This window comes from Tyto alba, unplaced genomic scaffold (genome assembly GCF_018691265.1).
Source record: "Tyto alba isolate M040663 unplaced genomic scaffold, T.alba_DEE_v4.0 Super-Scaffold_2, whole genome shotgun sequence".
NCBI lineage: Eukaryota > Metazoa > Chordata > Aves > Strigiformes > Tytonidae > Tyto > Tyto alba.
In genome coordinates, this window is record NW_024881282.1 from 65495303 (window position 1) to 65511023 (window position 15721).

A 15721-nucleotide genomic window follows, 5' to 3' on the forward strand; every position below is an offset into this window, starting at 1 on the left:
TGTGTGGAAAAATACCTTCCTTGCAGTTCTTGTTCCCTGTTCCTGCAGCCCTAAGTGCTTGTGACAGACCCCTGAAGTCCGACAGTCTGTTCTTGCTGGGAAACCATGCCAGCCTCGTCAATCCTCAACTGTCCATCAGTGAAGCCCTTCAAGTATAACACTATGGTTCAACAAGGACCTCAGCAACCTTCCTTACTTTGGCTATCATCTGTTTTCTTTCCAATTTTGTCTACACAAACCCAGGAATAAGTTATGTTCCCACAAAAAAAAAAAAAAAAAAAAAAAAAAAAAAAGAAAAAAAAGTTGCATTTTGTAAGTTGTGTGAGTTTTGACTGATGAAAATTTGAATTCTTTCCAGCTCATATTGAGGGCATAGGTAAACGGGCAGCAGGTATTGTCTGTTCATCTGCTTTTTCTTGCTTTTTTTTCTTTATAAAGGTATTATGTCCTTGGATATTTGTTTGGTATACATTTGGTTTGTAGAGCAGATATATATTCACTATAAATCACTATATAAACCAAATACAATAATCTTTCAAAAAACCCTGGTTCTCACAAGGAATCATACAATAGTTCAAATGGTTTGAAGTATTGAAAACATCTTTTACTTGTGGAATTCTATACAAACTTGGGTAGATACAGAAGTGGTCACAACAAAATGTGTTCTTATTGCCTGAAATTTTTCACAGAAATAGAAACATTGATGGCAAGCTTACTGACATCCAACATGATGAGATATCTTTAAACTTGCAAAATGAATAGACACAACAACACTCCTAAGTAGTTTGTAGGTGTTTGACTGTCCTTGAAGTCCTACTACTTATATACCAACCTCAAAATACAAAGAACCAAGATTAAAAGTTTTAATGCACACCACATAATTATGTAAAATTAAGCACAAAAAAAGGTAAACAAAGTGTAATCCTGAAAATACACTATTTTTTTACCTAGGGCACTGACTTATTCCAAGAACGATTTCCTGTATAGTTGTGTTTTAAGTGAGGCACACGTTTTCTGCACAGGACAGCAATATCTGATGGAGATACAAGAACAAACAGTAACAAACAAAAGGGAACGAAACATAATCACAAGTGGAACTCAAACTCCATGCCAGTGTTCTCACAGCCCTAAGCAAAGCTATATATTAAAATATGCTACAACCATTGTTCTCAAAAAGTCCTTGGCACTTTTCCTCCGATAATCTTACTTTATTATTATTATTATTTTTTTTTTAATAATGGAGCAAATTACATTTCTGCACCTATATCAATAAGGCAAAACTATAAAAGCAACTACAAGGACAAGTTACCAAAAAAACCCCAAGCCAAAGATAATATCCACCCTCAGGCCATCAGCCCTGAACTCCAAATGCTTGGTGAAATAATATCATCCTTCCTCCTCATCGCTGTCTTTCATAGTAATGCCCTGAAGCCCTCCCGCATCCGTGACTGAGACTGTGGCTTCCTCTACGGTCAGACGGCTGTGGACGGTATCGTAGGTTTTACTGTTCAGCGTTCCCTCCAGCACACCTTGCAATCGGAAGTCTCGGTAGGTTTTCTGCAGCAAAAATAAGACATCCCGAATTGGACTTGAGCAAGTCTGAGCAGTCTTCCGCTATACGCTGGCCATTTCTAGCATGCCAGCGGCACAGCTTCATCCCCCCTGCAGTTAGGGACCTATCACCTAGAGTTCGCTGAAGATTTTGTGGTTTTAGTTTCTGGGCTGCATGAGATTTCTGTAAACTCTAGAGAGTTCACAAGCCACACATCGATGGTTGTTCCTTTAAGAGGTTGTGTTTTGTACTACATTTCTGTAACTGTATGCAGATTTCTCAGTAACATCCATTTGTCTTAACTTATTCAACAAGAAAGCAACAAAGAATTTTTCTAAATGCATATTGAAATGTGAGTTTGGCTACAGGTAGTTCTGTCATTTCACATAAAATGTGTCTGATTCATTCCCCATAATATGATTTTATTTGCATTTATCTTTACATTTATATGCCAAATGTGGAAAAATAACATAAATTTTAGATTATTATCTATATTCTACATTGTGAACATTTCTCATGTGACTACATCAGTCAATTAATTTACATTCTAAGTCATCCACATTTTGACTCAAATCTAATTTTTTAATTTATTTTTTTTACTTGAGGAAGTTTTATTTCCCTGGTATCTAGCCTTCCTATGAACCAGCAGCTATGACTTTTTTCTTTGACTTTCTATCAGGTAAGAATTCTGAGTGAAATACTTTTATCCATTGATGTTATGTTCAAGTGAACATATAGAAAATCATCTACTCATTCTTCCTTATTTTTAAGTTGTAACATATTTGAAATAAACTTTTTTGAAGTTAGCCTAAAAAGCTTAAGAAGGACAAGTTGATCTAGCTAGTTTCTTATTTTGTGTACACTGTTACTACGAGTTCCCAATGTTTATGGAAGACACTATGTGAAAAAAAAAAAATACAAAATAATTAAGGGCTATCATGTCCATTCCTCTGCTGGAAGAGACCGTGTACAACACTTAAGAGAAAGAAAAGAGAAAAGAGCTGATCTTGTTTCACTCAGTACTTCAGAGAACTGCAGAAGACACCTCTCAAAATGAGTAACATTCAGCTGGGAGAATTTTTTCTGCTACTATCTATGACAATTTTTTAAACCTTGTCTGAATCACTGCAACCAAGATTTATTTGACTTTCATAGGTCAACTTCAAAGTCAATGGATGCAGCTTATGTTTTGCTCACACACTCCTGCGAGTACCCTGCCTGGTCTTTTTCAAGTGTCGCCATTGCATTCCCTTTTTATAACACTGTGCATTCAATTTCCTTTTATGCTGCTAACAGGTCCAACAGCAATTTCTTTCAGTTTTACATTGTATTCCTCTGATTCTCAGACCAGCACTCTGGGGTTCAGTCATTGCTCTTCTCTTGACATACTTTTGCAGGATAATAATGTTCACTTCCAAGCTTAGTTTTTCATTTCTCTCTAACTTTCCTCTTGGTCCTTGACCCTTATTTAGTTACGTCCCTCTGCACATGTCTCAGACATATAATGGTATCTTTATGCCATCATCCCTCAATCTCAGCTTTAATGGCAACAAGCAATGTTTTCTTCTTCTAGTAATTCTTAATAATGTCACTACATTTGCTGCATCCAAACATGGAAGCATCATCTATGTCTTACTCATCCCATGTCCCTTAAAAATTATCTCCTACTTAATTTTGGAATATTACCAAGAGATGACAGGGGCAACACAGGGAGTCCAAAAGCAAACATAAAAGTTCCTCCATTCACTCTCGAGTTTGGAGGAACTGTGCCTCCCCACTTGCATCTTCCCAGCTGGGCTGCAGCAGTGAAAGCTTCTTACGATACTCTACTTGAACCACTGTTTCTTATTTCCCAGCCACCTCCTGTTTGCCGAATTCCTGTTTTACCAGTTCTGTCTTCTTCACCCACCTGAACACAGGTGGGCAAGGTCTTCTATCTCCCAGTACATTGACCGGTACCTCTATGATTTATATTGTCTTCAAATCCTCTGTATCCACAGAAGATGTCATGGAATAAGACACTTGGAATACATGTGCAAAGCAAACCAGGTCTATGGGCAGAGAAAGGCTACTGCCATAACCAGTGTGTCCTCATAATCACTGGGAAACCACTTCTGTGGAACAAGGACCACCAGTGTGCCAGGCTGCAGAAGGAAGGCTGGTTGACAGTGCTGCTCATTCACCTGAACTTCAGTTTTGTAAGAGCCTCCTCCTTTAATCTCTGGGTGATATTTAACTGGTATAATTTAGTCTGCCCATTCTTAGATCTTATTGGACACAGTTTTTAGATCCTATAACACTTTTCCCCACCCCCCAGAGGATGAATACCTTCACTTGAGAAGCGCTTTAAACTTCTCACAAGAGCCATTAATTTCAACCACAAATAGCAAAGTGGTTTTGCCATTTTGGCATATGATACAATGAAGAGGCATATCCTGTTCCCAGAGAAATCAATGGAGGTCAGAAATAGCAAAGCTAAGCTTGGGTGGTTCAGGGAGCCATGATGCCATAATTATTATGACTATTTTCTTGCATCTCATTCTCTGTTTTTTTCCTTTTAGCTAGTAAATCCTGAAAGTTGTAGTTGCAATCCTGGTGTCCACAAGTTAAAATACTTCTGACTTTGCAGTCTTTCATGAACTTCATGAGAAAATATTTTGAAGTCAAAGTCACCACTGACAACAGGTGCTTCTTATTCAACACTTACACAGATAACAAGAATGTTCAGAGTTAAACAAGACAGAATTAAAAATAAAAAAATCTGAAATGGCTTTCTGTCTCTTGCCTAAGGGTATTAACTAAGATCTGAAAGGGATTTAGGAGGAAACTTTCTTTTATGGTACATTAACCCATAATTTTCTATTGCAAGGTATTTTACACTTTGTTCAGAAGCATTTGACATTGGCCAGTGTAAATGACTGAGGACTGGACTGGAGGAATCGGTATTTTTGTTGATACTTATCCCCGAGTATGAAAGAACATAAAATGTTATTTAATATATTGAATATTGTTTTCCAGCTGAACCTAGTAATCACATGTGTATAAAAAATAAAGTAGTTGCTTTTTAGGAGAGTGGGGAAAATGGAGAAAGAATGTTATTTGGATTATTACAGTAAAACAACAAAAAAATCAGTAATGTGACAAACGATAATTTATTAGGAATACCATACAGCACTGCTGTACAGATAGAAGCAATCTGTTAGAATTCCTTGGAACAATCTCAATCACTAGTGAGTCCCTAATGGATGACAGTTACTAGTGCACATATAATTAACATTAGAGGTTTTAATAAATTGTTTTTCTTCTGAAATTAGCTAGAACTGTTGAAAAAAACCCCCTCAACCTAAAACTGCATGTTCACAAGTTAATTCCACATTTTTTAATTTGTAGAATGATCTTAATTAACATGGATGATCTTATCCATGTTAACTCTTTATAATTTTTCTCTCTTTACTATGCAGTCTAGCACAAACACATTTTATTTACCTTCACTATCTTGATGAGGGTCTTCAGCTGGTAGATGTGAAGCTGAAGGTCTAATCTGTCAGCCAACCACATGCATATGACTTTCATGGAGCTGCTATACCATTGCTGAAAAGAAGGAGAAAAAAAACAAACACCAAACAACCCTGTAGTATTCATTTAGCAGATTTGGTAATGAGAGGTAATGAAACACTTTGAAATGATCACAGATCAGCACTTGAAGTCAACAATGATATAATTTCCTGTTAAGAGGATTGCATGGGTCAGTAGGAAATCAAACAACTTGACCTAGACTGTTCTTTACATGAATTAGCAACTGCCATTTTATCTTTCAGTTACATCACTTTCAAGCAAAATAGCGTTATGCACTTTACTGTCTGGCAGTAAGAATGGATATTAAATACACAATTACATGAGCGAATTGACAGCTAAAACAGTAAGGGAAAAAACAGGTAGTGTATCTTGAGAGAGAATTTGCAATACCTTGATTTTCCAATCCAAACAGGAAAACAGCATCGAACATAGAATGTGGAATTTGTCTTGCTTTTTTTTTTATTTTTTTTTTTTTATTTTAAATCACTCCTTTATCAAGTAAAAAAATTCAGAAATCCATGGAAACTGTATTTAAGTATGACCAAAAGACCACTCCACCTCTCCCAAAATAATCACGTTAAGGTTTTGGTTTATGCTAATTACTAATTATAATTAAAGCCTACCTTATCTCATTTTTATGTCTTAGGCATGGGTATGTTTTCACTCAAAGCTTCACAAATGGATGGGTAAGAATAAGCTCTCTTCTGTTGGTGTCTATGTCAGTGTAAAAAAATGCTCAGATCCCAGTAACAACTATAATAGTTCTTTCACATTAACTGGATTAAAAGAGATTTTACTAAACATAGTTGTAGCAGTTTTCCTCCCCTTCCTGTAAAATACCAATCAGATGTCATTTAGTCAAACTGTAAAAAGGAAGGGATTTTTTTTTTTCATTTTAGCAGTGAGAGATTATAAGAGTTTGTGTCGTAGCTCTGTTTCTAGTCTCTTTCCCCACAAAGAAGAGGCTTAAATTATTTTCTAATGTAATTTCCTATGTTTTTATAAAATACAGAGATATGCAGAGAGAGGAAACTGTGCATATTTTTAAATGCAGCATGTTAGGCAAGGGGTACATTGTGAAAAATTCAAAGGAAGAATCTAGCATGTCTCAGTAGTCACCTTTACATTAACAAAATAGAATATATATTGAAAAAACGAAGACAAATTACTGTGTACTGCATGTAACAAAAGACAGAAATACCATCCTTTCATCAAAATGTAAGTTCTCTGGAATAAGCTTTAAAGACATACAGTAAATATATGCAAATACTTTTTTCTTACAGGAAATAGTCTCATCTCATTGTAACTATCAGTTTTAAGATAAGTTTGAAGATTTTCATATAATAATGACTTCCATTTATTTTGTTTAATGTGTTAAAGTGTATTTTAATTATAAACAACTGGAAATAAATTATTTTTACATTCTTTTAGAGTTTCTCCTACTAATTTACTATTTTACAGAAGTGAACAAACACACCACATTGATTTATTCAATAAAATGCAGGACTGCTTGGGTATCTATAAAATATTGTTGTTTTTTTTTTTTTTTTTTTTTTTAATCACTGAATGACATTCTTATAAGTATTTACATTATTTCACCCCAAACATGCATGCTGGTTTTGATTTCCTTTATAAGTACCTGTAAACTATTTCTAATGTTACAGAGTTGTTACTAAGTGGCAGCTGTAAACTATATGACAGGTGTTGTATGTATACAGATATCTAGAAAATAAAATACAGTTGATCTTATTCACTCAGGGAACTCTACTGATTTAATAAACATAAAAATTCATAGGCTAAGAATTCTATCCGGAATATCTATTGTTATTTGCCATAAGATGAGCCCAATTATTATATTATCACTCTGTTTCTACAGTTGTTTAACATAATCATGGTAGAAAGAATGATCTTAGTAGTGGAGTTTTCTCAAAACTGACATTCATCCATTAAAACAATCCAATAACACATCCACAATGTATTTGTCTTGTATCAAGCAGAAAGCCGAAGAGGCTCGAACTTGCTCACACAGACAAACCACAGACAGGCTCGAAAATTGTGATCGTTATTCCCAGACAACACTGCTGAATGGTGCCAGATCACTGAGAATAGATCCAGTCCCAGTTTTCTGGCAAAACATGTTGTTTTAAAGCCCAGCCGGATAACTTAATTAAGATGGGTTCAGTAAAAATTAAACTCTCCATACATATCTGTGATATGCTTACATCTGAAAACACTGAAAACAAAGCTAAGAAAATGGAGGGATTTAATTTTGCTACTCAAATTTGTGACAGAAAACAGTATAATGTTTTCCTGGCTAGTTTTGATACATTAAACTTTCAGTGAAAATGTTTAATTTGGTGATTTTTTGTAAAATTGTAAAATGATACTACAGTACTTGCTCATCTCTCAACATACCTTGTTCAGAAAAAATATACCTCCTGTTGTATTAGAAAAAGATGCATTCTTCTCTTGAATTATCACAGTATTTTTAATAAAAATCACATCTGTTATATTGTCAGAGTCCTCCTAGAGGTACTTGTGGAGAGGATTTCTGTTCACTATTGGCCTTATACCCACTAGTTTTGAGCACTTAGTATAGGCTGAAGCTGCATAAACATAAATCTGCTGGACTTCATAAGACAAAAAGTAAATATTTCCCTATTGCTTCTTTTGGAGCCTGTTAAAATGCACAGCACTGTGAATGCCTCTCAGAGATGGACTCCAAGGCCACACATTTTGACGATCATGAGCATGTTATATAGGCAGGGATGCATCTACTGGGACTTATGGGAATTTATTGCAAACTCAAAAGCTTCAGCGATTAGATAATGGACTTGAGATTACACAGTTTTTCAGTAATAATAATTATTAAAAAATCCTTCTAACTGGCTTTAGGAAAAAGTCACTTTCCTGCTAGTAACAAAAGCACTGAGGGGACAATGCGACTCTTGCACGTGTCAATTGTATGGTATTAGTGCCATATTCTTTGCTGTTGTCTATGCAAGAATAAAGCAGTAAGTGTTTATTATATATTTTTTTTCACATCTGCACATAACAGCAGCCAACCTCGTCAACAAAAATATGTTTGCCTCCCTATTTCACCCTCCTCTTCTTATTCATAGCTCATCCAGCTCCTGTAAGGGCATGCATTACTCACTTCATTTTCCTGAGATACCTCTTTTAAAGTAAAAAATAAGAGAAAAGGAAAGGCTAGGGTTGACTCTGTGAGACCCCTGTATTTATTCACACTTATTGTGCATGACTGTAGACTGGTAAATCATATTAGCAGCCCGTCTCCCCATCAAGCTGCTACTTGCTTTCCAGCCCTGGGAAGGTTCAACAAATCAACAGGAGCACGGAAAACAGAACATCAGTCTAATCTAGTGTTTAAGGTGAAGTTTTCAAACCCAATCTAAGAAGATCTTTAGAGCAAGCAACAAGCTGAAGGGCTCAGAAGGTGGTATTGACAATGAAAGAGTGTTGAAATATTGAGAAGCGCAGCACTTGTGCATTTTTAATAACAAGAGGGTCAACAAGGACACAGCTCCCTCAGTGCCAATAGTTGCCACACCAGGGCTATAAACGCTCTCAGTTCATCAGATTTCTTAAACAGTTCATCAGCTTTCTTAAACACCCTAAACCCCCTCAGCGGACCTTTAGTCTTAAATTAACAAACCAAAGCAATGAAAGAGGGTGCAGCTTGAATGGCCAGCATTGATCCCCAACGGGGCTCGGCGCAGCTACAGGCACTGAAAAACTCGCTCCATTGTCGGGAGGAATTGACAAACCTCCTCGCCTAAATAGTCCAGCGAAGGCGGGCTGGAGGCACGCAGCTGTAAAGGGCTCCCCTCGCCCCGCTCCCAGCGCTCACAATGCGCCAGGCATGAGCTCTTTGTCAGGCCCAGACTCTGCAATTTTCTAACAAGGATTAAAGTTGTTTCTCGGCAGGGCCAGTGAAAAGCGATTTAGCAACATACCGTGCTTTCTTCAGGCAAGTTAAAGAGAAGTAGTTAAGGAATTTCATTATTCTGTTGACTGGTGGAAATACAAAACAAATATATTAAATATTCACCATCTTTCTGGGTGCCTGAGCTATAACATTCACAGAACGGTTCAATTAAATATAACACTTATCGGCTGAAAGCAAGCACTTCAGATTTATTTTTGAAGTTTTATAAAAAGGTGCAGCTGTTTGCCACCTGGAAGGAGGCTCAATACATACTAATACACAATGCTTTAGTCCTTCTAGGGCTGGTATCCCTAACTCCTAAGACACAAGACCCCGTCGAGTTTCTATATCTTGCCTGCTCTTGATAAATGGGCACTGTCAAAATGCTTTTTCTGCTGAATATGGCAGGAGGAACAGCTTTTCTAGGAACTGCATTTTATCTTCCTATGGAAGCCTTTATTGGACTATTGATCAGGAATTGTGTCGCTCAGACAACAAGGGGATGTTTTTACTTCCTCCAGCTCTACTTTTCCTACCAGGGACAATAACAATAAGTATTATCCTCACTGAGGAGATTGTGCAACAAAGGCAGCATAAGCTAAAATGCATAAGAAATGCTATAAGCATGTTAAATTTTAAGTGCTTAAATGCCTAGTTCTTATTAAAAGGCAACACTATTACATTGTCCCAGGATTTTGGTAGATAGCATTAGTAGTGTGCCATAGAACTTTTAGAACATTTAAAAAAAATTTAAATGATGAAAGAATAAATAAGTTATTCCCTCAAAACGCAAACTGCAAAAGTTAGAAAAAATTTCCTGATTTAAGTTTCATAATTTGTTTCCCTCTTTTTAAAATATGAATAATCATATTGACCTCCTTTGCTGAATGTTAATGATAATGAGGGAACCAAGTGTTACTTGTAGTGTCTTTGACAATACACTGAGGTTTAGAAGTTACAGGTGTATTTTTGAGTTTAGGTGTAGATCTCATCCACCCAAATAAGGATTTGTACCCGAGCAGAGTTCATAGACTCTTTTGAAGGCTGGAAAATCGTGATAACTCTGAAAAACAAAAAACTAAGGAAGGATTTCTCAACCTGTGGGCCGCTATGATACATCAGAAGGTCATCTGCATCTTGTAAATACACACAGAAACACCACAGTAAGAAATCAAGTCAGAAGTAATTAACATTGAAAATATATATATATATATATTTTTTTTTTTTTCTGAAATGGAAAATATTCATTTGTAAACAAAAAGCAGCCATGAAGTAACTTTGCATAAGATACTTATGCTTTCCCTTTGGGTTTAGGTAGACTTTTGATTAAGAAAGCCTGAGAAACCTTGAAGGTTGAGGCAATTGTAGGTAGTCAACAGAAATTAATGTATCATAATATAGAGGTTTTGTTTGTACTCTCTTCCTGCCATATCAATTCCAATTCCTGACACAGGTGATTTATGAACTGGTCAAAATATCCATTTCTTCTGCTGGAGGGAGACCAGAACTTGTTGACTAGTGGCATAATGTCCCCCCACCACTCCCTGCTGTATCTTCACTCTCCTGGGAGGAACAAATTATCTCCCCAGAGACTTTTATTTTCTAGATTGCACTCATCATAGATGTGGACTAGTCTGTGAGGCACTTCCAGTTGCATCTCCAATGCGACCAGGACAAGGAAGGAACAGAATCTGGGTAAACCCCAGAGAAGAGAAAGCTCTCATGCAAAACCTTTCCCATCCCACTACCAGCTCCACGTACGGGCACTGCCCTTCTGTGACAGGTCATCCAGTCCCACAAGAATGTGGTTTCTCATTATACATAGCCTCATAGTGCCACAACATAAAATGTTGAGCAAGGTTTGACTCCAAGCACTCAAGTTTACAGTGACATCACTGAAAAAATATTCTCACCAAAATTCAGAATTGAAGTCCATACAAATGTGGTATGTGTGTATGTGTCTCAATGTTATTGTCCTGAATCCACAGAGAACTTTATGTTATTGAGCTGTGCTTCTACATTAGAGTAAGATGCAGCTGACAGAAGTGGTCATTTAGATGGCCTTTGACTGTAGAAATAAAAACTTATACCATCCTTAGATACAATAAAATTTTCAAGTACACTTGTAGCCTGGATATTCTTACAGCTATACTAATGTTTCTGGCTGCTTGGATTTTGGCAATATAATAATATTTCTGTTTAGAACATAAAAGAAATTTATGTTATTTCTCTGAAAAATTGAAAAAAAAATCTCCAATTTGATTAAAAGCACTGCTATGACTGGGGAAAAAGAATTTATGTGGTTTAAATTTCATAGCAAGATGAATATAGAGGGAAACAGCTGACATTACGACTGTGTCAAGAGTTAGGATTGTATCTCCACTTCATGGGCACTGATCAAGCTCTACTTACGTACATGTTCACTTCCCGTATATTTACTATATGAGCACACATTACTTTTTTGTTATTTACAACATATAAAATAAAATCAATAAAAATATAAAACCAAAGGGATGTTTTAACATACTTTAGCTTTTGCCCAATAATAGTATATATCCATTAATATGCAGACATCAGATGTGGAGAGTTTGGGGGCTTAATTTTGCATTTTATTCAATGTTAAAGTTCAAGGAGACTAATGTTGGTTTTGGGCGTCATTGTGATGCCACCATGTTTATTCTTTTTGCATTTTATTTTCCCCTAGGAATTTGTATTTTAAAAACAGAAAGAAATTAAGATTAAAATGAGCACAAGTGGAAAATTCCATGTTGTTAGCCATTGGAACTGTGGGTTTAGCAGGCAGTACAATCAAATTAAGCCTTTACCCCACACCAAAACCCAGATGTTTAAAAGCCCTTTATCTGGAAAATGCAAATAATTAAATCAATATTAAGTGTAATATGAAAAAAAAAAAATTATCTCTGCCCTGCATTTTGCTTCAGTTTCTTCTGACATTTTCATTCAAGAACCTGTCCAAAGGCCCCCCTATTGCTGTATCACTCATTTCTGCTATAATGCTCCCAAGCCTTGTGTTACCTCACTTGCTCCTACTTTGCACAGAGGACCTGGCACACACCTCTTCCATCCCACCAGTGTCTTATGCTTCTAATGCTCAGCACCACTTATCAAGGCATTTTCTTGGAAGCACCTAAGGCTTTTATCCAGCTTCTGTGTTTTGGTTCCTCCTCTAGGCCTGAAATGCTAAGACAGGTTTTGAACCTGGCTTGGGAACATGCAAAATATTCACAGCCTAAATTACAGCTACGTGTACCAGGAAAGGAAAAGTGAGAAAGAAACCACATACTACCACCTGATTCAACCCTCATACTTCTTGTGATAAAGGGATCAGGACCAAGACTTCTTTAGCTTTGTCATTGCAAATTACAACACTGTTTGGGTACAAACTGCATCTTTATTTTTCTCTCCCCACTCACTCCCCACCTTTTTTTGCTTCTTTTTTTTTTTTTTTTTTGTGTATGTGACTAGCAGATTTATTAACATGCTTCTTGCACCTTTGCTTGGCCAGGGAAGAAAGATTTTCTTCCTTCCAGTGAGACTCTTCCTTTGGTTTCCTTCTGCCTTTTTTTGTGCCATTACTCCAATGAACATCTCAGGAAGCTCAAAAACATCTTGTTTTCTTAAGAATGATTAATTGATGAAACAAATATTTTAGCCTCTAGTCAGTCTCTTCCCTGTCTATTTGAAATAAAGATTTCCACTGTTATTCCCAAAGCAATTGGGAGAAAAGGGAAAGGAGCTCAACAGAAAGAGGAAGCCAAACCCTTGCAGAAAGATCTCATTCAGCAGGACTCATAACAACAAACAAGTGATCAGTTGCTGGATGAGATATTTTGGTGATACAAGGAAAGAAATTAGGTAGGCTAGTTTTCAGAAATCAGTAATGAGAAGAAAAGATAGAACAGGGGTCTCTTAAAATCATATGGAGCATCTATGAAACTTATAGGCAAAAAAATATTGTTCTGAAATAACAAAGAACATCTAACATGTAAAAAGCTCATCTTTTAGAAGGAAAGTAAATTTTTCATATTTCAGGCTTATAATTAGAAGCTGGCTAGTTGCTACGGAACTGCTGCCAATTCACAAATAAATATACACTTTTAATACAAAATACACAGTACTCATCTCCCCCTGCATTGTGTATTGGTTGTTAAACAGCAGTTTACAATATTTATGCTACTTTATAATGTTTGTGACCTTCTTTTTTTTTTTTTTTTTTTCTGGCTTCTTCACATATGGTAAAAGCACTTGGAAACTGGAAGTCTGCAAAATTAGACATGCATAACTTCCTTCCATATCTGGACATATGTAATGTTGCTGTTCTGACTTCAAACACTAGGTACTAATGTAATGTTCATGACTGCAAGAGACTAACAGCACAAACAGTTTCTCTACTCCACTCTGGATACACAGTGCATCTGTGAAGAGTACTTCCATAGGTTATTCTGGTGCTAAAACTCTCCGGAGCAAACACTGTCAGTCTTGCTACACTGCATGTTGTGTTGCAACTGGGGTCTATCTGAAAACATCCTCCAAGGCACAGAATGGGGAGCATCACTTGAGTGACCTTGAAATGAAAGCCAGCTTTGATGATCAAAATAAACGCATGAACATAATGCAAAATGACCAAGTTGTTACTCATTATAACACCAGCCTCTTGATAGCAGGCTCTAGTTTAAAAACCCCTATGAATGCACTTATCTGCACAAATGCTAAGCAGTCTTCCTAAGTAATGTGTAACATTAGTAAGGTTAAAGGTCCAGGTTCACTCTGCCTGTAAGGTATGGAGCTGAGACACCTGTCTCTGCTTTTGCTCAGTCATCTGGGACTCCTCAGAGAGTTCCTGGAGTGAAGCATCAGCAAAGGGACCACAGGAAGAGGCCTCCTGTGAGCTGCATCTCTCCCTTAAGGTGATTATATTCTCAATCTCTGCACCATGTATCAAAAGTGAGATGGACCGAAGCTGGGCCAAAGACTGTGTTGTAGCTTTTACACTCACGTTAGTAGCTCTCGTCCTAGAGTCTTCTATTTAGACTCCCTGCTCCACGTGGAATGATGTCAAGCACATAAATTAATTAGAGTATTTAAAATGTCCCGAGTCCCTCTGGGTGAATATTTACAGGCAGCTCATTTCTTTCCACCTCAGCAATCTTGACTCATCACCCGTTTACTCTGTATGTTATTGCAGTGGCATATGACGGGGATGGAAGCAGCTGTGAAGATGATAGGGAGTTGCACAGTGGTGGGGCCACTCCTCTCCTACGCCGCATTGATTGGGCACCACACCGAGCAGCGCTAATGTGGAGCAGAGGTCCAGCCTCCTGCCTCCCTCTTGCTTCTCTCCTCCCCTCATCTCTTTGGAGAAAGTGGCCTTGATTGGGCAGGTGCCTGATTTGCTCCTTCCCATCTCTGATCCTACTGCCCGTGTGCACTCTTTCAGCTATGCTGATTTTACAGCTGATTTGCTTTTTTGGAGTTGATTTTTCTATTAATTATCTGTACTTTTTTTTTCTTGCACATTGTAAACACGTATAGAACAGTATAATACAAAGGATAGACAATGCAGTGTAAATTAAGAAAACATGATTAAACAGGTGAAAATTATGTAAAGGAAATACTCTCTATATAGGTCAACATTTCTGCACACTGAAATCAGCACTAAAGCTTCAGTTTCCTGTGATCAAACAGGTTAAGAAATTCCTTCCACTGATGAATCACTGACTTTCTCAGAGCACTCTGCAGCATCCTCACCTGGTACTATTTTGATTTACAGCATAGCAACCTCTTTCTGTTACTCCAGACTCATTATAGTAAAACTAGATTATTCTCATGCTTTCTGGCACCATTTTTCTTGTATTCAACAATGTTGTCTGCCTATTTGTGACCACTTACACAGAGTTTTGCTTGATCTTCCTTTTAAACTAAGCTTGACCCAAATGAAATACAAGTATAAATACCAAACCCGCAAGTAAGGTTTGAGAAGCCACAAGGTTCTCCTGCTGTTTAGACGTGTGTGAATTACAGTACATCAAGAAATCAATATTCCCTAGATGGTGCTTGTGCCTGGCACTTCATGGTGAACAAACATTAGGTAAGACAATATAAATGGTACAATCCTTATTGATTTCTCTTGACTGTGTAGAATGTGAAAGCTGCAGCCACAGTTAACACTTACTGACAGACTCATCTAAAGTTTCAGTGCTATTTTATATTTTTACAGTTGTCCACACTCAATTGATTCCATTAAGTTGCTAGACACATTTCAAGCCATCTAGATAAAAAAAAAAAATGCACTGCCTGGAATGAGATGCTGCTACTTTGTGCCTAGCAAGATAAAAAGGTTAAAGGACTAAATTGTGCCTGGATGTTGGAAGGAGCTCTCTTTTATTTGATAGAATTGTTATTGTTTTTAGTGAATGGATACTGTGAGTGATGGATAGATGCATTTAACGAAGTAAAATAAATGAACGAACAGTATAGACCAGAAACATCTATGAGGAAACTGTAATGGAAGGTCCCAATGTTATAGCCCCTTCCCAAACAAACAAGCAAAAAATCCTCATAGTTCTACCCCTGATTGATAAAATTCCCTCAGAATAAAAATCAAATGGGCTTTAAAATCTTGA

The 15721-nt window shown here is 36.9% G+C and overlaps 1 protein-coding gene across 19 annotated transcripts in view; it reads right to left on the reverse strand.

Moving 5' to 3' along the window:
* Nucleotides 1–579: 579 nt before the first annotated feature.
* Nucleotides 580–15721, reverse strand: part of CADPS2 (calcium dependent secretion activator 2) — a 316654-nt gene continuing 301512 nt past the window's right edge. For all 19 annotated transcript variants that reach the window (XM_042792988.1, XM_042792986.1, XM_042792978.1 and 16 more), the window contains 2 exons: nucleotides 5039–5143; nucleotides 580–1557 (listed from right to left, as the gene is read on the reverse strand). In XM_042792988.1, coding sequence (XP_042648922.1) covers nucleotides 1387–1557; nucleotides 5039–5143 — 276 coding nt within the window. In that variant the 3' untranslated portion in view covers nucleotides 580–1386. The remainder of the gene's footprint in view (nucleotides 1558–5038; nucleotides 5144–15721) is intronic.